A 25546-nucleotide genomic window follows, 5' to 3' on the forward strand; every position below is an offset into this window, starting at 1 on the left:
AGATGTAGAAGAAGTCCTGAAAGTGAAATTAAAAAAAGATCTGGATTCCTAGCTATTTCCCCTAGAATTCAGTGCTCTAAATGTGGTATCTGGGCAAACACAAGCTCTTGACCTCAAATCTATATTCTTCTCAGAGGTTTGTCCACCAGAATAAGGAACTCAGTGTAGCGGTTAAATACAAAACAAACCTGAAATTGGTACCTTCTTAGGTTTGGTTCTGACCAACCTTTGAAACAAGATTGCTTTCAGTCAATTGGTTATTTCAGCACTTGACATCACCCCCACATAAAACAAGGCAAATGGCCAATTAGCTAACTGGAAATTTTCCAGTTCAAAAGCCCCGTCGGTGCCAAAATGAACGAAGATGAAGTGGAGTAGAAAAAAGTTTAAATTGGCTGAACAGTCAGCTCTCTATGGGAAGCTGAAAATAGAAATCACAGTTCGTGGAACTCAGGAGCTTCACTATCTTCTATTTGGGGAAGATCAAACTTCGGCATTTGCAAGTTAAACAGGGATCCCCAAGGCTTCTTGAGAGTACATTATAAAAAGAAGTTTTATATAGAACCTGTGTATTTTGTAAATAAAGCTGTAGCACATTAAATTCTAATCACATTCTATTCATAGTGTCTGAAATCAGAGTATAAATTTGCTTCCTTCAGATAATTATCTGGACTGGTGTTTTAATCTCATATGTATGCCATTACCCCTACGCAAACACGGATATGTTTTGGCTGCTTCTTTTCAGCAGCATTCAGCTATTTTGACATTTTAAGTGGTTATGAGTTGTTTTTAAATAAAGACAGCCTAAAGAAATCAGATGATATGTTAAGCAGTAGTACTTGAACTGAGAAAAATAAGAATTCAAGTCCAACATTGTAGAAGAACAACTTTGCTTGGGAAATAACACTAAAATTCCAGAAGAAAGAAGACAGCAGTTAATCATGTCAGTTTTGCAAATATAATTTCTGTAAAATTCATTGGTGCTTTAAGCACATCTATAGCACAACCATCATACAACTACTGGCATACAACTACCAGCAGGAATGAATGCAAGTATTCTGAATGAGAAAAATCCTCTCACAGAAAAATTCCCACTGTTGTAGAATTGTTACTTATGTTAAGGAACAGCAGTTTAGTCTTTGGTCAATGATAAAAGATAAACAGAACAGCACAGTTCCAGTCACATATACCAAGATGTATTTCAAAAGAATTAAAGACACCAAGTTACAAGGGGTTTTGTTTTGTTACCAGTAAACTACAGCTCTTGTGCCAGCTCAGAGCCATTATCTGACCGGAGCAAAGGTACATACTGACCATGCTTCAGTGCCGCCTGCTGCTCTTGTCCAGTGGCCTAAACCTTGGGTCTCAGGTCAACACACAAATCATAGAATCATAGAACGGTCTGGGTTGGAAGGGACTTTAAAGACCACCCAGTTTCACCCCCTTCCATGGGCAGGGACACCTCCCACCAGATCAGGTTGGCCAAAGCCCCATCCAGCCTGGCCTTGAACACCTCCAGGGATGGGGCAGCCACAGCTTCTCTGGGCAGCCTGTGCCAGTGACGAAATAGGGGCCCCTCCTAAACAGTACTCCATGCTATAACGACTATGAAAAGGTCATGATAATCTTGAAACAAAAATTACAAAGCTCTTTCATGAAAACACAGCCATTTAAAATGCAACCCTAACATAGGGTAGATGTAAAAAGGAAAAACACAGACTGATTTATTTAAATTACCGTATCATCAAAAAAGCAAAAGAATTGCCAACTTTAATCAAATATCACTGTGCCCTTTTTCATTATAAAATTATTACAAAACTTTGGCTACTAGGTTCATCATGAGGTGAATTTGCCAGCACTTACTATGACAATCAAATTAGCTCTTCATTTCAAAGAAACAACCTAATTCAAAAGCCCTTTACTTTAACTGAAACCCAATCAGTGCTTTATGGAACAAATTCTTAAGGTAAATAGATGCTTAATGATGCAGATAGATAGCACCAACAATTTTCAAACCCTCAAAAGAGCACACCATGTAATTTTGACCTTGTATGTGTCCTTTAAAACCTTTAAAAAAAATTATTTGGTTAAAAAGAAATTCATGTCTTTTCATAGCTTTTATGAACTGTCAAAAGAACAATATACTTGGAGAGGAGATCCAGGGCTGATCAGAGGTTCTGGCACTCATTGCAGTTGGTCATAAGGGAAAATAACTTCAGGAAAAAGACTAAATTTGGCCCTACCAAATTTTAGAGCCACAAGAGAAAAAAGTTGCATGTGTACAACAACATTTCAAATACTTGTTTCAAAAGCACTGGTAGTTAAATGTACCATCAGCGAGAACATAGCCGCTGGCATCCAGGACAGCAAGTGCGGCTAACTGCAGTGGCAAGCTGAACTCAAAAACAATTTTTAGCTGCAGAGCTGTTACTTCAGTGATTACTTACAACAGCTCTGAGCAGGCAGATCACTTCATCAGTGTGCATCTGTGTAAGATCAGGGCCTAAACAAGCCTCTTCCCTTCATCTGGCCTCAGCTTCAGGAAAGAACATGCTTGCCCCCCCGCCCCCCAATGTCAATGGACATTAAGCATATGTCGCCTCACTTCAGGAGAGTGCTGCATTATTTAACCTCATTACTGTTTGTTGAATTGCTCTCAACCCATTCTCACCTTGCAAGAAACTTTTAAGTTCATTGATGTGGTACATGCTTAAATTCAGTTGTGTGTGCACCCTGGAGATCTGCAATATTACCTGCAGAAGGTGATATTGCCTGCTTCCCCACTACACACCTCGCCGACTCAATCAGTTCCTCCCTATCATTCAGCCTCCAGATAGCCCCTGCCTCATCTGCAGAACAGGCTACTCCCTCTCTCCACGTAGCTTAATCCTCCAGAATTATCTCTGACCTCTCTGCTCAGCTTGGTGGAGCGTAGGCCATACAGATGGCAAAGGCACCCGTGAATCTCCAGCAACAGCTGCTGCGATACTTCAAAGGCAGCTACCACAGCCGAGGATTTAGGCTGCAGCTGGAATCCAAAGGCTCAGGGTGGGGTCCCCAGGGCTGAGCAAAAAAGAGCAAAGCTCATTTGTAAGGATTAAAATGTGGACAGGTAATGGATCTAAATGGGGTGGCTAAGGTAGGGAAAGGCAGGGAGAGTGGAAGTGAGTATACAACACAGAAATTTTGAGGAGGTTAAGAGGGGCAGCACGAGGAGGGGCTGGGGGCATAGAAGACAAGAGATTCATGGTTAGCGTAAATAATACACATGCTTGTTAGGTAGGAAGAATGAGAATGGCTTGCAAATGTAAACAAAACATATTCAGAGGAGGTAGGACTGAAACATAAAAAATGGTGAAGAGATCAATGGGAAGAAAACACAAAAGGAAGTAAAAGTAAAGACAGCTAGAAAAACACACATTGAGAATAAAAGATCACAAAGGGACAGAGACAAAATCTATCTGTAAAATAGCCTGGACTAGGAAGTGTAAAACCAGAAGTTTTTGACTATTCAGGTAATAAGGGGCTTTGCTTAACAAGTTATGAAAAAAATATTCTCTTGTGAAAAGTGAGATTACAAAAAGGTTTTAAGAGAAACAAACTTTTTTTTTTTAAATCAAAATTGCTAAGGACTTGTCATGTTGACTTTCTGCAGCTCAAAGTTGGATGCCTCAATTTACATTGTAAAAAAGTCTTCAGTAGACCTGTCTGTATGACTATGAATCCTCCCATTATCTGAACCTGCATGCCAAAAGCATACAGGGAGCAAACAAATTTCATAGCATTTGCTGTCTTGGTCCTGCACACAGAACTTCCTCAACATCAACACCAACAGAGTGAACAGAATGGAAGATAATTGCCAGTTAAGTACCTGAACATCTTTGACAGGCTTTCAATAAAAACTGATGTGCATCTTATTTCTACCATTTTTCAAATAACTTTATTAAAAACCCTTGATTTTAGCTTACTATAAAATGTGGGGAAAAGTTTTTGAAATGCCAAAAAACATTTTAAGACCATATTACATATCACTTGGTAAGCAGGACTATGAAGTTGACTCACATGCTAGAAAAAGATCTAGGGAGATCTCAGAGAGGTTCTTAGTTCTCATGAATATCTGAGCATATGGGCAGTGTTCAGGAAACGAACACAAAAAAAAAAAAACTGAGGGTTCAAAAAAAACTTACCACATGCTTTGGAGTATATAAACTTCATCAGCTACTTCAGAATAAATGTTTGAGGCAGACGTTCTCATCTGGTGGCAAGTGGAAGATAGTTCAGTTGCATTTAACTGTAAGGTAAATGCTATGCAGTGGGACATGAGCTCCATGGGACAGAAGCAAGAACACAGACTATAGTTCTGAAATTAATAATCTATTGAAAATTCACACCTACCTCTAGTGTACAAGCTCTCAGTAACACAGATTGTTTCAGAAAACTTCCCGCATTTGATGCTAAAATATCACAACACAAAGTCATTATCGTGACTTTATAGAGCTATGCATCAAGCTGCATACTGAACAGTTTAAAAATGGATTTAGCTTTTCAGTTAACTTTGAGTATACCAAAATGATAACAAATAGCGTATTCATGCCATTTGTAATTTTTTAACATATTTGTTCCAACTATTAGGCCCTTTCTTGAACAGCTCAACAAAAATATTTTCTTAAAGGACCTCTTCATTTTTTCCACTTGCAATATACAAGTTTCCTTTGTTTAGCCTCATGAATTTTCTAAATCTCACGATGTTTTGTCATACTTTGTAAGAAAACACATTCTAGAGTTAAAGCAGGAAAAGCTTTCTAGCTTGGAATCAGGTTGGCTTGATTTTTTTTTTTTCTCACCTTACCTTTCTATTTAGATGTGGCAGTAGAGAACTGCATGTATAAGAGACTGCTAGAAAAAGAACAGAGGAGAAATGTGATGATCACAAAGGAGACAGCTTTTATTTTTACTCTGAACTAGAAAGAAAATACCAGTCCAAAAGTAAGTCATTCAATTAGTTATTAAAAATGACTGATCCTAATTGATCTATCAACAGTTTCTAATGCATGCTGAATATATCACTCAACATTTACAGCCCAAACTGCCGACTGAGGTTCATCCATATTCATGAAGACATATGAGCCTATCTGCTGCTGCAAGAAGTAATGCTGATGTGCTTAATAAAAATACATAAAACATTAGCATTTTCCAGAGCATCCATGAAGACAATTTGAGACTTCAGAAAAGTAACTATTTTTATATTACAGCTTTATTTCAAGCACTGCTTCTTCCTGGATACAATTTATACATTTCGCACTATGTAGATATATTTATGGAGTACTTTCCAAATTATCCTGATAAAATATATTAGTGTCTAAAATTATTCCAGCAATAGCTTTTCCAAGTAACAGTTTGCTGAATGTTAGTTTAGATCACAGGAGCAAAAAAAAGACAAAGAAAAAAATAAAAAACCACTTTGGCAAAATACCCTTCCGTAGTGATGCTTTTAAAAGCTTTCAAATGCAGGACTTCTTCATCCATTTGTATTCCAGTACCAGTCAAACAGGTAGGAGAAAACTTATAAACACAGTTATACTGTTTTATTGAAATATAATTTAAAAGAATATAGACTTCAATTTTTCAAAGTGTGTGGTCTAACATTTCATTTCAGCCGGTCAAAAAAATGCCTGCTGCTTCTCAATGAACAATGGTACAACACGTTTTTGAATTGCATTGTAGCGATGGTCACTGTTAAAAGTTCCTGGAAATCCCAGAGCCTGTGTCAAGGTAGGAGAACAGTCAAAGGTATCAAACCAAAGGGAAATAATATGGTCATTGAACTGCACACATTGAGCTTCTAGGAGGATTAACGGTTCTTGTCACAGGCTCCTGACTGTAGTTGACAATATCTGCCTTCACCACCCTCTGTCATAAAAGAAAACACAGCAATAATGAGAAACAAAATACAATATTGATGCTGGCAAAGCATTCAAGAGATATTTTACTATGAAACATAAGAGAAAAAAAAAAAGCAATTAGGCAAAACAGTCACAGTTCAGTTCTCTTCAGCACCCTATAGAAAGTCTTATCAGGTCTCGGTCTAAATACCAGTCTATTCATACCAAGCAGAAGAAGGTTGGTTTTCATAACAATTTTACAGGACTAATACAAAACAGAACTCCTTTGCAAAAGCAATGAATACAGTTATTCTTCCATGAGAATTGTTTTGTATGTAAATAATAGAAGTTTACAAAGAGTATAGTATGCATTCTTTAAGAATAACTCCCTTAGTTGTAACTGGAAATTGTAGGGAACTTTGTCTTTCACTCTTTACTATAAGCACTTTCAGAGGAAATACAGATAGGATACAAAGCAAATTTCATATACAACCATACTTTAAAAAAAAGCTTCAACAGGCATGCAGACTAAGATTAACATAAAAAGAACTTCTGCATACTATAAATATTTATTTTCTATTATAAATCCAACAGATGTTACACATTCTATTTACAAAGCATTTGACAGGACTGTTGGTCTCTCATATATGAGAGAGAAAAAAGATTCCAATTTGTGTCCATTTCCATTTGATGCAGCAGCGTAACATTTCGAACATACAGCACTGAAAGCCCTTCCTAATACTATTGTGAATTATTACAGATTTTCTATGAACTAACCATTTATTAGAAATACCACATAATTGCATACTGTTTCAAATTCATACGCTATTAAGTATAATTACTACTTACAGATATAAAATATGTTTTCCCAATAGAACTTACTGTAGTTGTTACTTCATGTAAAAGCAAAGCAGCTTTAAAAAATACAAGTTTTACATCAATACCTGAACTACTGCATTGAGCAGACTTTGCTCTGGCAGTTGGAAGTGTTGTGATGTTGGTTATCTTCTTCAGGATATTTCACTAGTTCTGCCCTGACAACATGCTGTTGTTAATGATGTATCAACACAATGGATAGAGGTGAAGGAGAAGAAGGCAAAAAGAAAAGAGACGGAAAAAAATGGAAAGACTGATCAGTAGCTGAAAAGGAAGAATAAACGACATAAAATGACAATGCAGAAGCAAAAACAAAATGCATTTATTTTCAGGTCGAATGCTGAACAAGAGCAACAAGCTTAGCTGAAAGCATCACTAACAGCAGCTGAGCTGGTTCTCAAGCTTCTTCAAGGACATGCAACTTTCAAAGCATCAAAGTGAAATATTCATACATGCAATCAACAAAAATGTGTTAAAGCAGGGGAAGAGACAGAATAAAAGGCAAAGCAATACAGTGGAAGGAAAGATGACAATGGCCTCTTCTTTTAAGCATAAAGTACATAAATTTTTTACAGTAGTCAGATTCCTATCAGCAACTGTAACAAGTCTACTAGAGGTATGCATCAATCTTTTCCATTACATAGCTATTACATTATAACTAAATATTAATCAAAAAACAGTGACAAATTAAAAACCTCACATCAAAGTGCTGCAAGCTTTGATTTTTACTTCATTCAAAAACATAAAAAAGTCATTTTTCCCCTTAAAGGCAAACAAAACTGTTAAGAGCTTTTTATTAACACAGTGTTTATACAAAGGGGAGAAAAATTCATACTATAACTTCAGCAAAAAAGCTACAGAGGTGGTCTGCTATGAAAGATATGCTAAACCAATTTCATTCTTTTTTCTTAAAATACTTTGATTTTTACACAACATATTTTCACGGTTAGGATAAATGAAATTATGTTATTATGTTGAAGGAACATAAATTGATTATATTGATTTATTATATGTTGAAGGATACATAAATGGATTATATGAACATATAATCAGTACGGTGTACATAAAACCTGTATGTCAAACAAGTAATAGTAATTAGATTGCCTGGTAAAGGATCTGGATTTATTAGCTGCTGATGTACTCTTCTTGAGTTTAATTGATCACGTTCGTATTATCTTATCTAGTAGACAACGCTCATGATTTACTAGACTCCTGGCCTGATGTTATCAAGGGAAAGGTTGCCAAATCCCATGTAAGGCAGTAGTAGGAGTTTTAGCATTAAACAGTGTTATCTGACCTCACAGGACCTAGTTTCTTCATACCAATCTTTTGACTGGAGCTGAGAAAAAAAATCTTGCAATCAGTAGGCAATTAATTGTTCCTCAAAACATTGGGCTAAATCCCATCGTGTAAACAGAGCTAGGTTAGTGACCCCTGTTTAGGCACATTGTAGCAAGAAGCTGACTAACATAAATGACGTGGATTTTCTCAAGGAATTTCACTTAAATAAGAGTTAAAAAAAAAAACAAAAAACACTGCAGCATTTATTTTATTAACTCCACAGTAATTAAAAACCTCTTTGTATCTGTATCTGTAGAAGGCATATCATTGCCAAGGTTCAAACCACTGTCGGTAATGAGAAAGAAACTTACTTGGTGCAGGTGCTCCGAATTCCCAATCTGACTTATCTGCCAAACATTTTATTGTACAAAGCTGGCACATGCACACCCTCATTTGCTGAACTGGCATGTAGTTAAAGAGAAAACTACACATCACTTACAAAAACGCTACCTCTTGCCAATGCCAAGGAACAAAGCTGTACCCCATGCAGTTTTTATACTATGGTTGAAAGTAAAAAATATAGAAAGAAAAACATTTGATTAGTAAAGGAGCTATTTCCTCAAATTTCATCAGACCCTTGTGATTTAAAAGAGAGGAATTTGAGGACTGAAAATAAGTCAGAATCTGCAATTTTCTTACTTTGGAACTGTTCCATTTCAAAAACACGTTCCAGTCACACACAAACAGTAATCTATTCCTTTGTTTCACCACAGTTCTGACCAAATAAAGGTTTGATTAACAGTCATCTCAGCATGGGAACAGACAAGATTTAGTAGCTCTAGCTGAGATAGCTTAAAAACTTACCACCCCCAAATGTCTGTTCCAGTCCTCTGCTGGAGATCACTGCTGCCAAAGGAAAGCTGGTGGAATGTAACGTGTACTTGCACCTCATCCGCTTCAGCACAAAGTCTGGCAACTTCACTTAAAAATAACTTTCATCAGCAGTTTAAGCTAAGCTGCTGAACTTCACCCTGATGTGGCCAAGGCACATGATTGCCTTCCATTTTGTGATTCTGCTGTGGGAGCGATAAATTCCAGGAAAAGGGCAGTAACAAATAGCTTTGGTCGCATTTACATGTTAAACTGCTGCCGCCATTTTCTATAACAATGCACGGTAAATAGTTCAATTGCTATGGTTTGTTCTTGCACTTAATTAATGGTTTAGCCGTTAATTTGAAGGGGACCAAGTACCCCATCTACTTTCACATGGATTGCTGCAGTTCTGCAAGTTATCAAAGCTCAAAAGACATGAGTCAACCCCCCCAAATTCACACCAGTTCCAATAACGTGTTTAGGATTCCTATTGTTTCCAACCAAGTGACTCACTTCTAGGGTCCTCTTACTGACTGCAACAATTAGAATAGGTTTCTAAACAAAGAAAACAGCATCTTCAGACATAGAATCACAAGTGCTAGAAACGATTTTTAAACAATACTCTCAATATTAGACAATCAGTAATAATTAATAAATACATAACAGATTGTAACTAGCACACAGTGTTCCACTGTTCGTGTTTTACTCAAACTCAGTGTTTCACTTTACACTTTGTCACCTCCTAGACTGAATTAAGACATCTGATGTTCTCTGACAAACATACTCAAGCAGACACCTTCTTATTTTCCAAAATGAAGAAACCTCACATTACACAAAATACTGAAAATTCAAAGATATAATCCAGGTAGTAAACAGTGCACTCTTGTAAAACTAAAATGTGTTCTACTCTTTGATCAAAGATGAAATTCAATTCATTACTCACGTATTTACTGAGATAAGGATATGCCACACTTATTTTTGTGTTTTGTTTTGTTCCTTTATAGCATCTACCCATCTATCTACTTTTATAGCACAATAGGTAGAATATTAAAGTCCCAGAAATTTTTAGGAGCATGACCATATAGCCATTCTACAATTTAAGGAAGCCTAATGCCGACTTGAGAGAAATTTAAAAGCAAACATCCCCCCATTACGCACACTATAGAATCTGTACCTATTATACAAAAACATTTGTAGTAAACCAGTACCCAAGTAATGGTAATATCATTTAACATCACCTCCTCCCAGCCAAAAGACCAGATCCATGCTTTTGGATAACAGCATCTACACATTACTTCAGGTAGGCTTTTCCACTGCAGACTAATACATTTCTCTCAAGAAACATCCTTCTATTTCTCTCTCTGAAGCTGTGAAGCTTAACATTTTCCTTACCCAATTTTAAGAAGACTTTTCCTTCCCGTTCTTAGGAAGTGACCAGACTATTTGGTTCCATACCAAATGAACAACAATGAACCTTAAGATAAAGCTAACAGACAGACTCTCAAATACAATTATCATTGGTTTCTCATTGACTTAATTATGGACAATTGCTACTGCCCACTCAAAATAGCACTCTCAAAGGGAGCAAACATTATACCGTTAACAACAAATTATTGCTTATTCAGAATAGATTGATACTATGGTTGATTAGAAGAAGCTTTCAAAGACAGTTTCTTTACACCCTTTAGCTACATGAAGCATATCACCATATAGTGACTTCTGCTGTACCTGAATGATGAGACAATTAAGTTTCTTTTCTATCCACTTCCATTTACAGGCTTTGTTTCTTCTTTTGTTATTGGTTTTACTGTTTATGTTCAGATTTATTTATTTTTTAATTCTGACAGTTTGGATTCACATTACCAATAATGTGTGGGCCACAGTGAGTATTTATATTATGCACATTATTTAGAGGCTATTGCTACTGAAATTTGCTTAATATCAACCTTGTCCTATCCTCATATTTTATATTCCATTGATCTGGTCAACATAATTAGAAATTGTGATTATTATACTAAGGTAAAAAGGAAAAAGCCAGTATCAGTTACCTTAAAAATAACCTATAAACAGACACTTTCTTTAGAAAGCTACAATATTCTGTATAACCTCATTCCCCATGTTCTCTTTATAATTGAAGGCATTTTCATACCTATCTACAAGTTTACACCTGAGTTATGAGGACACAATAGCACAGACAGATCTGAGTCTACTGTTCCAATCCAAGCTAAACATCCAAAGAAAAATTAAAGAATATTTGTGATAAATTATTTAAGTACAAACCATTATAGGGTTCAGAACAACAGAAAAATGATGACTAAGTAGTAAAAGAATATTAAAAATATATGCTCCATATTTCTCTACTTATAAATCATAGCTTTTTGAAGCTTTTCTGCTTTACTTGTTAGATGTGCACGCTATTTTGCCATTTTACTGCTTGTGATACAGTTTTCTTGACCACTTCCACACAGATTGTAAACACTGCCATGCTGAAAACAGAAATTACATATTCAGTGTATATTTCAAAAAGCAGAAAAGCAACCTGTATACACAAGAAGTGCTTTGTGTTGTTTTTTTGTTTGTTTTTTAAATAAACTTATTGACTTTTTTTTGGAGTACTTGTTTAATATTAACAGCAACTAGCAATTCCAGGATACTACGCCAGCAGCTCAGCCACCTTTTAGTTTAACACATAATTTTATAATAAGTGTGCTGTAATCTTAAACGTCCTTATACAGTAAAGGTTGTCTCAGTAGTATAATCTTTGTTTCTGAGGTTTCTGAAACTGGTAAAATCCTTTTGGTTTAAACCTATGCATATAGGTTTCTGGCAGCAAAATTATTTTTAGAAGCAGGAACTAGGAAGAAGGAGGTGGTAAGGAAAAAGGAGTTATAGTGGAAAATGTCTTGCTTGCTTGCTTATTTGAACAATTAACACATTTTTGAACATTCACTGATATTAAATAAATGGTTTAACTCTATTAAATGCAGCTAATCAAATTAGAGTTCAAATTTAAAAAGAATACTGAAAACATCTTTTCCCCACTAAATTAAAAGGTTATAAAACTGCCCTCATTAGAGCTATTTTGCATACAATTACATGGAATATTCTTTAAAGAAAAATAAAAAAGCTCTGTTACAGTTTAAAGCAGGACATGCAACAGAGTTTTGACATGTGTACACAGTAAAATCACTGCATTCATATCCCTAACTCACTACTAACCAATATAAGAGAATGGGGGACATCCTTCTTAATGACCTTCCCACCTATTGTTGGGAAGCACTGTCCTCTCTCTCAGCCCTTTTATACAGCAGAGGAGATGGCAGAAAATCCCCAACTCACTGCAAAGAACAAAACACAAAGTCTAAAGAAAGAAAACTACACTACTCCTTTAGGGGGAGATTATTTTGGACTGGTATGGTGAGAAAAACAATTTCATATGGCAAGGAGCCACAATAGCTACCAAAACATGTGATTCCACAGGTATGTATGCAGTTGAGAATGGCTATACTGAAACAGAACAGGATTCATTTCTCATCTGCAGATCAGAAACAAAATCGGAAATAGTGCTTTTACAAAATCAGCATTCTTTCTCTGAGGCAAGCAGTCACTACTGAGGAAAGTATCCTTATCCTGTATTATATACGCACACAGTGAAGACTAAAATCTGAGATTAACCAACCAAAGGACTTTACATAGTTAATTCCTGACTCTGTGACTAACAAATAATATTTTTTCCTGTATTTCTACACTGAACATTGATTTAGAAGATTTCCATTCACAATTTATGCCTTCTATCATTTAACCTTGTAGTATTCTAAAATTAAACTTAATATTTAAAAGAATTAAAAAGGAAGAGGGTTATCATAAAAACTGTATCTGACATCATTGTACAGTAATTCACGTATATAGAAAAATATCTTCCATGCTACCTGTACATGCAAACATATAGAGACATTAATTTCTAAGAAATTTTTATGTACTATTTTTAAACAAACAGATCTAAAACCTTTTTTTATTATTATATTTTTGAACATATATTTTCTTACTTCAGCATGTTTATCATGATGGATAAATAAAGATCGATAATGTTTTTAAAAGGCTGTTGTAAACGTAAATCATTGTCTCTAAAACAATAGCTGTAGTTTGCTTTATAGGACAGTTAATAATTTGCAATGTGATCTGTGTGTTGTTTTTTTTTTTTTCTAAATACTAAGCAAAATATTAAGGAAAAACATGTATTTGTGGAAATCACCTGTGATTGTTCCATTTCTGCTTTGTTTAATTTGATGCCAAGGATGTCAGCAGCAATTCTCTGAAAACACAGGAAGACCTACGGGAAAAAAAAAATTAAATCACATTTAAATGATTAAAAACAGACATCCTCAAAGTTCTTTCAAATATATCAAACCATTCTTGAACTGTAAACAATGAGATATACAAAATTATGACCTGTGCAAAGCAGATCTGAAAATAACCTCATCTGGTACTTTCAATTTTGTTTAAAAATTGGAGAAAATAATTCAACAATGGTATGAGGAATGAACAGTATGCTAGATTGTTAGGCAACACTTCTACTCTGCCTCCAGAGACCCAAGTTTAAACAAGCTTTTACACAACCCACCTCTCAAATACCACTCTCAGTGCTATAAAATATGAATAAGGGTATTCACTAATGTTTAGCACAAAAATATTTTACCGGTGTATTGTGCAACAGAGATGTAGATTTCTGAAATTAAGAACAACGGAACTGTGCATCAACATCACAAAAATCTCTGCTGCACACGTTTTTAAAACATTATGAACACCAATACCAAGCAATGATACATTTGTTCAAGAGTCTTACAAAGCATTAAATGTGTTATACTGAACTGAAATATTTAGTAAATAAGCAAAATGTTGTATGGCATGAAGCAGTCTATCAGAGTTAGACTTCAAACACGGTTTGACAGATAACATTGGGAGGCAAGGCTATCTTAAATAACTCCTATACTTCATCTCAATACAGTCCACCAATCTGACTGTTTAGGCAGCTGCATTTTAAATTACATTAAAGAACAGAACAGACATTAAACAGGAACAGCTTACGACTGTACCACTGCTGAACTCGCTGCATTGTTAAGCTGCATCCTATCTATGTGGCTGTGCCACAGTGCACAAAATCTAACCCACCAGCATACCTTGCTTTTCATCATGCAGCCACCACCCCCGAAAGGTAAGGCCTCTACAAAAGCCCTTTTCAGTGAAAAGTCAAATAAAAATACCATTCACGCAGTCTTTTCTTACAGCTCAGGTGGAAACTGGTAGCACATAAGTGGCACAACAAACAAGCCGAAGTAGCTTCCAAAAACCATTTTTCTTACTCTGCCCTCCTTGGTCTAGTATTGGTCTATTTTACTAGCATCCACACAGCAAGGAAGGCAACCTGAAGCAGGCAGACCTTCTCCAGAGACCTACTTTAACCCACACCAGACTCTCAGGTGTACTAAACTAGATCCCCTACCATGAGGATATTTTGTTCACAAAAACATGAGGCATGAGCTCAACCCTTTAGGTAGGCAGTTTGATGGACAGTGAGATGGTTAAGCTGCAAGAAGTCTTTCATGAAGATCAATTCTCCTCTGAGGAGACATTTGGGTTTTTCTAAGTATATAAAATTATCTTCTGCAAATGAGTTTGTTGGAAAGATCTGAGGTAAACCAAACAAATCACTTCATCTACCTTAACTGAGTATGTAAGACTCCCCAGTCTCTATCCACAGTAGCAACAGACGGCCTCTTCTCAAATCACTGGCACCCTGTCTTTTCCACACAACTACCCAAATATATTAACTAGGAAGATTTTGAAAGGCCAGTGTGCAGTAGTAGGTAGAAAGAGTTAATTCAAATCTATACCAAAACTCAAAATGAATTACTGTAAACTATAGCTCATACCTTCTTTTGTTAGTAGCCATTTAAACAGAAACTTCTGGTTAGTGTTTTCTAGGTATATTCAGATTTACTTTTGTTTTTAAACAGCAAGTTAAAAAGTATAATCAGTATATATAGTGGGATGCTGCTGCAATCCATGAATCAATTAAAAAGACATAATAAAGATTCCTTCATAGTTTATAATGTTAACTATATCAATCTTATAAAAATGCTGGTTTTCCTATTACCAGTTCCCACCAAACAGTTGTCTCCTTGAGAAAAAAAATATATTTTATCATATGCAAGCTTCACTGCATAAAGTATTATAAAATTTTTCTTCTTCTAGCATAAAAAGCCATTTTCCCATTTAAACAAAAAATTATGCCAAAGATTTAACACAAATTCTAAGGAGAATCAGGATTCATTGCACTTGTATCAGCAGTGTAACACAATAATTAACTTATAAAATTTGGCAATCCATTGTAGAAGTAAATGATCTTTCGTCAAAGATCTTAAAACAATCAGTGAGTCCACATGTGTTACAGAACTATACTTCCATATAATTGAACATGGTCTTACTGTTCAATAACATTAAAATAAAGTAAATTACGTTGTCATAAATAACATTACTGAGACATACTGATTTATTGTTTTTCATGGGAATGACAAAGTCATTAGGCATATGACAGAAATCAAGCAAAACAATACAATGTGATTTAATCTGACTGATACAGTCAACTGAAAGAGAACCTTTTCTTCCATACACTTCCAACTAAAACAAATATCCCAGCTAGGTCAGAGTCAAGTGATTGTTCAAAAATACACTTTGCAAAGCATTACAAATACCAGAATGTTCAAATTTCAATGGACCCAGAGAGAGAATGACTCCTGACTCAGGACCCATATTAAAACTGTGATCATAACAGAATCCTGTGACTTTATCGACTATTAAAAATTTCTGTATTGATGCTCTAGAGATGGAACTTCATTTGGAACTAAGGAATATGTTTAGTCACCAGCTGACAGCAGAGATCCAGCAGGTCACATGCTGACGTATAAGCCAGAGCATTTCCATATTAAGATCTATACCTCAAACCACAAATCAGATGAGAAGCCACTGTAAAAAACATATGCACTCATAAAAAGATCTATTTTCATGCAAGCAGGCTGGCAAAAAGGACCTGCAGTAGCCAGAGTTCTTCAGTGTTCAATATAATAAATCTCAGAATAACAACTATCTACGAAATAAATTTAAAAAAATCTACAAGGACTTTATTTTTCATACTTACAGAATCTCCTGTCTTGGCCGACACGAAATGGCTACTGAAATTGTTTTCCTGACAAAATCGTTGGTGCTTGTCAACTTTCACTGTACGCATGTGCTCCAAATCAACTAAAAGCAAGTAGAAAAAAAGATAAATTACTACAGTAGAGACCCTTTATTTAGTTACCTGTCTTAGAAAACACATTCAATGGAAATACATCAAATGTAATCTTTTTCTTTGCATATGTATGCAAATACACATTTGTTTTTATAATCTTATGCCAGAAAACAATAATAATAAATAAAAATGAAACCACAATTAAAATTGTGCAACCAAATGCAACAAATTCATATCTGAACTAAAGGACAAATTTATTTCTGGATTCACACAAGCAATTTGTAAAAACTTTCCTGCTAACTACATGGAGAAAAAAAAAAAAAAAAACCAAGACAATTAAATTTTGTGCATTCCATTTGCAAGCACGATGTATGCTAGGTATCTATTGTAATGTAAAGACTCTTCTAAAATAGAGTTCACAAAGTACAGATGAATCTACATATTTTTTCTAAGTTAAAAAATGTAAATGAGTTGTAAAGAATTTTATTGCAGAAAACGGTAAAGCAAAAACATTCACTATAATAAAAAAGAACTGAATAAAAACATTGATGTGCTTATTTACTTGTACGTGAAGTTTTCAGTACCAAAAAGGTATGAATTCAAAAATTAAAAATTAAGAATAGTAAAAAGCATATTTCAAGAGTCTCACACATTTTCATTTTTATCATTGTATAACCATTGGAAGCAGGGTAAAGCTTTCAAATGGCATTTTCTGTTGAAAATCCCTGGTTGCTTACAACGTAACATGGAACTCAAGTCTCGCACAGGTTTTATTGTGTACATTCCAGTTTCTCCAAATCTGATCCTAAGGTAACTGGAAACTATATTGAACAGTTTCTCTTTTTATTGCATTACAGTTCCTATAAGGGTGTTGACTCAATGCCGTCAAATTATAAGGCAAATATATTCAGAAGGATTTAAGGACAACCAGGCTCTTTGAGTCAATACAGGAAAAAAAAACTTAAACTGATTTCCTGAGGAAGGGACCCAACTGACTTGTAAAAACTTGTAAATTTGCAAATCTAGTAAGCCTGCATAATAGTGTCATTTGATTATCAGCTGAAAAAATGCTCTCATACTACATAAAAGGCTTTATTTTAAAATGATATTGGAGGTCTTTAATTTGTAGGCTCTGGAGATTTTCTCTTGGAGATTTTTAGTCTAACAGGGGATTCCTATACCCCATTTATACTGCTTACTTTGGTTAATGTGGAGTTTTTGCCACATATTACTGTTCCTTGCACATCAGTAAGGCCTTGTTTACAAGAACAGGCCTAAAATCATCCAGTTACCACAGGCATTAATTTGTGAAGGACTAAAATACTAAGCTATTAACACGAACGTTTGTAGTACTGTATTTCATAATACTAAATGTAGGTTATACAGTTTCACAAAAAATAGGAAGAACAAATACATTTATTAAGCTAAATCCCAAAGTTGATAAAAAAAAACTTCATGCAGTCTGTGTAACAGCTACTTAACTTTTTCCTTTAAAACTAACTACTGGGAGAGAGCCTCTGTTGAAATGCTTTTTGAAAAAAAAAAAAAAAAAAGCACAGCATGCTGTCTAAACCACGTCATTATTAAATATTAATTTTACTCATTATATATTATGCTAAGTGGAGCCTGGAAAGCACAACAGTAAGATTAATCTTTTGGGAAAAATCAGTCAATAAATATGTTTATTTGAAGAACCTTAACCCCACCTTCACATCAATGTATTTCTTCAACTGTACCAAAACTCCAAAAACCCACACACAATTACAATTTAATGACAACCATTGATCCAGTCAACCAATATTTACACTGTATCTGATGATACCATGGCATACTTATGTGAGCTTGTGCTTACAGACTTACAAGTTACAATCTCTTCCCTAAGGAGGAAAGAACAGGGACCAGACGAACAGAGGAGCATGCAGAAATGGAAATGAATTTTCAAGAAGAACATGCCTCTGCCATGTAGGAAATCATATCCCCCAAATGCCTCCTATTTTCTATTCAAGCAAATAAAAATCTAACAGACTGGAAGTGAAAATCAAAGTGAAATTGCATTTCTGAATTTTGTGCAATTATCAGTCCCTCTCCCCACTTAGGAGTATTTCAGCTCATGTCTTCTGAATTATGGGCAGTCTGCTGTGAACTGTACAGTTAGTGTTATGCTAGATAACTGCCAGGTAACTGTCCATGCGCACACTCTCAGCCCACAGTAAATGCAAGGCAATTCATGTTACATTAGCCCTCAATGAAAGAGGGCACAGTTTTAGTACAAGAAAAGGGTTTCAAGCGTTAATAAATATTTAACTATAAAAAGTTGCTGTTTGCAGTCAATGAAAGACGACTATGCTAACTCAAATTACCTTGCATTGCCACAGGCTAAGGGCATAATCATAGAGAGTCACTGAAGATCTGCTAAAATGAAGTGAGTAATTACCCTCCAGTCCTTTTCTTTTTTTTTTATTTTGATTTTTTGAACATCTGACATTGGTCAGCTAAACAGGCAGAACTCCTGGTTACCAGGAGATAACTCTTGTCCAGTTTTTTTTTAGACATGACAGTAAAAGACTGTAGGAGGGATATGGATGAGAAAAATGATCTTCTGAATAGATGTTTATAAGGAATGTAGGAACTTCATAGGAAAAAAAAAAAAAAAAAAAAAGAAAAACAGCTGGCCAATGTGGTCTGGTATGATGAGCCAGTTAACAGCAGGAATGGGTATCTTTGGGATGAAGGATGATAACAAGGATGCACTTAAGCCATGAAAAGCTTAATGGCAAAGACAAATAACTTTTGTATAGAAAGAAGAGAATTATATATATAAATACTGTTTGATTTTACAAACCAGGAAAATGGTCTTGCAGAATATTCTAAATGACTAGATAACAATGCATTTGCCAAAATTAAGGAATTTCAGCAATTACAATGCAAAAAAAGAACGTTTTAACTGTGATAGCAGTTATCATAGGCCATGTCTAATAAAGGTCACGAATAAAGAATGTGTAAGATTTGGACACGGATTGAACACAAACATTTAGACAAAAGGCCAAGAGAAGTTTACTTGCCAGATGGTTCAATCATCCTCCTCATCTGAAGTGAATGAGGGAGAAGACAATAGCAAGAGGAAATTAATAGCTCCATTTTTACCAAGTAGAATTGATGTTTATGGCTAGAAATCCACAATGAGATGTCAAAAGGAGACACAAGGATTTTGTTTGAAAAGGGAAAAGAGATTTAACAGTTCACAAACATCGCAACCCTAAAATACATAAATGTTACAAAACGGTACTCTGGTTAAAACACTTGCATACAAACTGTGTTATCTATATTAATAAGTAATGGTTTCTGTTCATAAAAAGCTAAACCCCAAGATGAGTAAATTTTGAAGAATACAACAAGGATATTTCTTTTATATATCTTCAAAACTCTAAAGATTTTAAAAATGGGGCCAAGGGGAAGTGGTAGATAGTATAAAAGTTAGTAAAGTGATAGTTAAAATCTAATAGGAATACAAGAACATTACTAATTCATTGGTTATACGGGGACCACTTTTGCACATTTGCATTAAATGGAGTACTTTTACATCAAATGGAGTAATAGACCACAATAAAATTGAAAGCAAGAGAAGCAGCGTAGTATTACAACCAACAGGAGTGAGAGAGAAGTCCCAGTATTGTCTCCCTCACTGGGCAGATGAGGACAGAAAGAGGGGCTCACAGAATTACAGAATGGCTGTGGTTGGAAGGGACCTTGAAGACCAACCCCTTTGCCATAGGCAAGGACACCACCCAGTAGATCAGGTTGCTCAGGGCCTCACCTAACCTGGTCTTGGTCTCATCAGCCTCCAAAGTCATTTTGAAGTCCTCTTCTAAGAACAACACAGGCTGCTGCCATTTGGTCATTTTTTATTCTTGAAATACACGCTAAAAGTTGGTGTGACAACTACAGAAATACCATTTTTCCCAGATGTGCTCCAAAAATTATCTCCATTGTCTTATTTTTCCTCTTGTGCAACTTTGTTTCTAACTAGTGAAGAACCTAACTTTTTGTTTCTCAGGGATCAAACGAAACATTTACCTTCAAATTGTCTGTTGTGAAGAATCACTTCAGTCAAAGCTTGGACATAATTGCTGCTCCTTAAGTAACATATCTATAAATGCAGTATGCACAGAGATCCTATAAAAATAATGGCACAACGAAGTAGATTGGGAACTTCATGAATTCAGACATGACTTCCACCTAGGCAGATAGATACAAGTGGAACTCACAGATGAAACTAGAATAGATCAGTCTGCTGTAGCAAGAGATGAGACTTGCCATAAGACTCGATTCTCATGAACTCTGCAGAGTTCAATTCTGATTTGTAGGTGAGACCAAACAGAGTTCTAATGAAGTGAACAAAGAAAATGGAACCAAGGGGAGAGGTCTGGATCTCCCACTGAAGTCCCAGAGATATCCTCTCCAAGACATTCCTGAAAGTGTGTGAAGAAAAGCAGGTAAGAAGAAAATTGCAGAATCAATATAAGGAAAAAGATGTAAACACCACAGTCGCTTCTTGGAAAGCAAATGACAATTCAAAGAAGACAAGAACAAAAGAGTGTGTTTAAGTCAGAAATGGAGAAAATTAATTAGATCCTATCTTCAGGTGACATATAAACAACTTTTTCATCATCCTTCAAATTGCTGATATACATCGCTGAGAGACAATGCTAATTTAAAACAGAAAAGGAAACAGAGTAGATGTGTATTTTAAATGATTGTCTGCAAGGCTAGAAAGCATATGACAATGGGAAAAATTCTGAGCAAACACTTGAGACAATATAAGCTAGTCTACTGTAAGACAAATTCTTATGTAACTTCACATGAGTAATTAGGAGTAAACCACAGACATCTGAGTTTATTGGTTAGCAGCAAGGAAATACAAAGAGACTAGAAAGTGCTAGCTAACAGAAATAGGTGTCTCACAATCTCCACCACACGTAACCATTCAATGGCAATACAATCTTGATTCATGCTGCTATTTTTACTTGAGACTCTGAAACTACTAAAGGTAAACAAATTAATGTCAAATGTGTTTCTGTTACACTATTTAGTCTACGTATATACCACTCTAAGATAACAGAGGCTTGCAACAAGCCACTTCACACCACTGTGCAGGAGCAAGAGATCATTCTTGTGGGTCCCTTCCAGCTCAGGATATTCTGTTTTCCATTCCAATACATTTTATAAGTGGAAAACCAATAGTCAAGCAGCATAAATACTAGTTTAGTTCACTGAAATGAACTATCACAAACATAATTAGCTCACCAGAAGTAATAAAGTAATGCTTCAAGTAATAAAGTGTGATATCAAAACCCAGAGCTGTATTGTCTAAAATTATGGTATTAATAAAATATGTATAACAATTTACAGCGTAACACAACTGGGAAAAACAGGAAGCTAGTAAACATTTTAAAATATGCATCATTAACCAGTGAAATGATGAATGTTCTGATTTCATCATCTTTCAAAGCACAAATAATAATAGTTTATTCTGATTTAAATATTGTCACCAAAGCAAATAACTGCACGTATTTTAAAAAGACACCAGAACATCATTTATGCAGAATGTAAAGGCTGCTACTTCTGCTATTTATCTCCCTTTCCCAAAGGACTGCCAGTGTCTTCTTTCATTGAAGAAGAGCTCCATGTAAAACTAGAAGCTTCCTTTAAGTCAGAAAACACACATTCTTGCAAGAATCTTTCTTTCAGGTAAGTCTGGAAGAAAAACAAACATATAACTTGTACAGGTACTTCCAGGCGGCTGAAAAAAATAGTGACAGTACTTGTTCTGAGTGCCATAAACAGCTGAGTGGCATGCATAATGCATGTTAAGCAAGTCTGAATGTTTAATAGTTTGTTGGCATTTCTCCTGGACCCTGAGATTATACTTGCAAACTATAAGGCACTATACAGTCATTTCAGTTGATAATACCAGTGATAACTAATCTTGCTAAACCATGTCTATGAAAAGAAATATTAGAGTTCAGAGTATTTCAGTAAGAAAGACACCCCTCTACCCAAATCTGATAGTCTTTCACTTTCAAAGCTTGCAAGGGTAATAACTATGAGGGAATCTGTTATAAAGGGCTAGTTCTCCAGTTTAAGCTGAACTTATTTATTGATAATTATAGAATCTACCATTAAAATTTGTATTAACACTTACATAAATTTACAACTATTTTGATCCATAATTATCATGCATAACTTTTATATTTTAGTATAATTAAAGGTGGTTTGAAAGTTATGAGTAAACATCTATATTAATCTATGGTAGTGCACAAAAATATATTCTTTTATAGTGTGCTGTGAAAAACGAAATATAAATCTTTCTGCAAAGTATTTGCAGCTGTTCACACAAGGTATACAATTACATAATGTTTAAATAATGAGCTATCACGATTAGCCCACACAGACATGACAAGTAAAATGCTTTAATAATTTATTAATTTGATTTACATGTGCTTAAAATTATGTACATATTTTCCCTTCTGAAAATACTCCAGGGCTGTAAAAAAAAAAAAAAAAAAAAGGAGGGGGGGGCTGTATATTAAATTTTTTTTCATCCTTTTTCTGTTAAAATTTCAGAATGACTTCTTAAGAACAAACCTAGCCTGAGCACCTGAAGCCCTGACAGAGCAGTGCTACGTGGTATTGTTTTCACGCAGCAGGCACAGACGGCTGATGCAGAGCATGAAGGCTCTGCTTCGCCTCTACCTAAGTAAAAGTGCCTGAAAAAGGGAATACAAAGGGGCTTTCTCCAACATGTACTCTATTTGAAAGAAAAAAGCAGAAATCCCTACACATGCTGGGAGCAGTGGGCTCTGCAGGCCCCTCAGCAGGGCCTGGACTGGTCAGCCCCACAGCGCCGGCCACCAAGAGCCGTCCAGGCCTCGTCTGCACTAGATGATACCACCCAGCTTTTCTTCCAGCCCTGCCGTCACTCTGAAGAAAATAGGAAAAAAAAAAAAGCAACAACAAAAAAGCACTTCCACAGCTTTTTATTGTCCAGCTTGCCAGTAACCTTCTCACTAAAAGATACAGCTTAATTAAGCCCTAATTTTTCAAGAGAATTTGAATGGTTACTTGTAACTTCAAGCAAGTGCACTTTCATTTTCTAATTAGACACAAAGGTTATTTCTGTGTAAATAATTATCTGATATAGTAATTATCTGTTATTATTACTAATTATAACTAATTAATCTCTGACATAATACTATAAGACTAACTAGAATAATGCAGAAACAATAATCAATTGCAACAAATTGCAATGAGTCTGCAGTATTAACAGATTTTGTACATTACTTAGCTTTCTAAAAAATCAGTTTTGATTTGGTATTTTCAAATTAATATAGCACTTAATTTTCAAAAATCTAAATGCCAGAGTGCAAACAGCAACTTTTTGTATTTTTTTTTTTTAATACTTTCAATCTTTTTCTCACACTAAAATTGTATAGCTGCCAAGAAAAGAAAACTCCTTCATGGAAGTCCTGAAAACTATGCCTCTAGTCTGATTTAAGGAAGCTCAACGAAATATAAATATAGTTCCAGTACAGATTTTCTCAGTAATTTTTTTAGGTTATCAAGAAAACATCTAGAGTGTTGATCTGGTTATACTCATGTCAGACAAACTACGTGTCACATTAACTACCTCCAGGAAGTTATTCCAAACACAAAATAAACTGTTTATGCCCCTTCTCAGATAGATAGCATGACAGATTGTTATTAGTTGAAGACAGATGAAATACATTAATTTGATTGCAAGCATGTGTTTACTTTCTCACTGTCATGTACACTCTACTGCTGATGCTTCCCTATGAGGATGTAGTAACAAATCAAATGTTGTATTAGAAGACTTGCTAAGGCAGAATAATAATAGCTGGTGCTGTACTTTAATACTTAAAAAACTATACTTAACATTTCCAGCTACAACAGGAAATCACTGGTTTCAGAAAGAAAAAAAATGGATAGCTTAAAAACTCTTGTGATTTACACAAAGCATTGTAACACTTCCTCCTCTAAAAAAAAATCAGAATTATCAACAAACACGTATGTCAACCTTATAAAATGTCAAATCTATGATCTGAGCTCTTTCTGATCCAAGACATGAATTTCTACAGAATCAATATAAAAAATGTATGCTTAATACGGGAAATATAAGATGTGCAATCCCCATGTCTCTTCAGTTAAAAGCAGGAAGGCACCTTGTCCATGCAGTGAGGTTTGCCTGCTTTCAGGCATACCTCTCTTATGGGCCTGCATTTATTTGTACAGAGCTTATGTGGAATTCTCTTTCCTCTCAAAGAACATATTACAAAAAAAAAAAATGTGATGAGCTCATGTGATAAAGGTAAATGAATAAAATCAGGTTGGTCCTAATAGTTCTTTCTAATGTAGGAAATAACAAGAGAAAAAGCCAGAAGCAGGTCTTTCCTACTCAGCAAACCCAGTGACAATGGAGGACACAATGAGACAAGATTCTCACCTAAGAACAAGCATGTATGTTTGATAGATGACAGGTCATTTTTAAGAAGATATGTTAACCTTTGCAAATATAAAGTGCAGGCATCTTTTCATACCAAAGTAAAATTTATTGTGAAGGGAAAAAAAAAAAAGAATAAAAGAATACACCAAAGTTTCTTTTCAAAAATGAGATGATGATCGGCTGACACAGCTTGAATAGACAGTGAAAGAGAATACTTTTTTTTTTTTTCTCAGACAATTCCCATTTTTATTTTTCAATACATTCTTTGCAGAAATTTTTGCAACCATTTATCATTTGAACAGACTACAATTACACTAATAGTTACAATACAATATCCACTGTTAAGCACCAATACTCCTTATACCCACCCCAGTGAAGATGTTTTTGGAAGCAAGTATTCAAAAGAGATATTATTAAACAAATATAGCAATTGAGTTACTTTATAGTATTAGCTCAGAATTAAAATATTACTGGACCTATTCTCCTATTTATCTATTTTTCTTTTAGGAGAGTATCATAAGGACACATAAAGCAAGAGGAGGATGAAATGCATCTCCCTGTCCTGCAACTCCAGTGAGACTAAGTGCACTGAAGATATATCTGTATTGCAGACTGTGACATAAAGAGATGACCAAGTAAGTGCATTAACCTGGTCACAAAGGGTATAGATGTGGCAGCCCAGATGAACTTACCATGTACCTCTGTATACTATCTGCAGCATACATAACTAAACAAGCAGGCCCTTAGGGTAAGTTTAAAACATCAAGAGGGGGTGTGAATGAAAGAACATGAGACATTTTTTCTGGATAGTGTTATGGAGAGTGA

At 35.2% G+C, this 25546-nt stretch overlaps 1 protein-coding gene across 11 annotated transcripts in view; it reads right to left on the reverse strand.

Moving 5' to 3' along the window:
- Positions 1 to 4919: 4919 nt before the first annotated feature.
- Positions 4920 to 25546, reverse strand: part of RAB28 (RAB28, member RAS oncogene family) — a 64951-nt gene continuing 44324 nt past the window's right edge. For 4 of the 11 annotated variants that reach the window (XM_068679930.1, XM_068679926.1, XM_068679933.1 and 1 more), the window contains 5 exons: positions 16108 to 16211; positions 13165 to 13242; positions 8550 to 8597; positions 6827 to 6927; positions 4920 to 5910 (listed from right to left, as the gene is read on the reverse strand). In XM_068679930.1, coding sequence (XP_068536031.1) covers positions 6832 to 6927; positions 8550 to 8597; positions 13165 to 13242; positions 16108 to 16211 — 326 coding nt within the window. In that variant the 3' untranslated portion in view covers positions 4920 to 5910; positions 6827 to 6831. Of the gene's footprint in view, positions 5911 to 6826; positions 6928 to 8538; positions 8598 to 8903; positions 11399 to 13164; positions 13243 to 16107; positions 16212 to 25546 lie in introns of all 11 variants that reach the window. The other 7 variants (XM_068679928.1, XM_068679931.1, XM_068679929.1 and 4 more) reach the window with 5 other exon arrangements.

Source organism: Anas acuta, chromosome 4 (assembly GCF_963932015.1).
Source record: "Anas acuta chromosome 4, bAnaAcu1.1, whole genome shotgun sequence".
Lineage (NCBI taxonomy): Eukaryota > Metazoa > Chordata > Aves > Anseriformes > Anatidae > Anas > Anas acuta.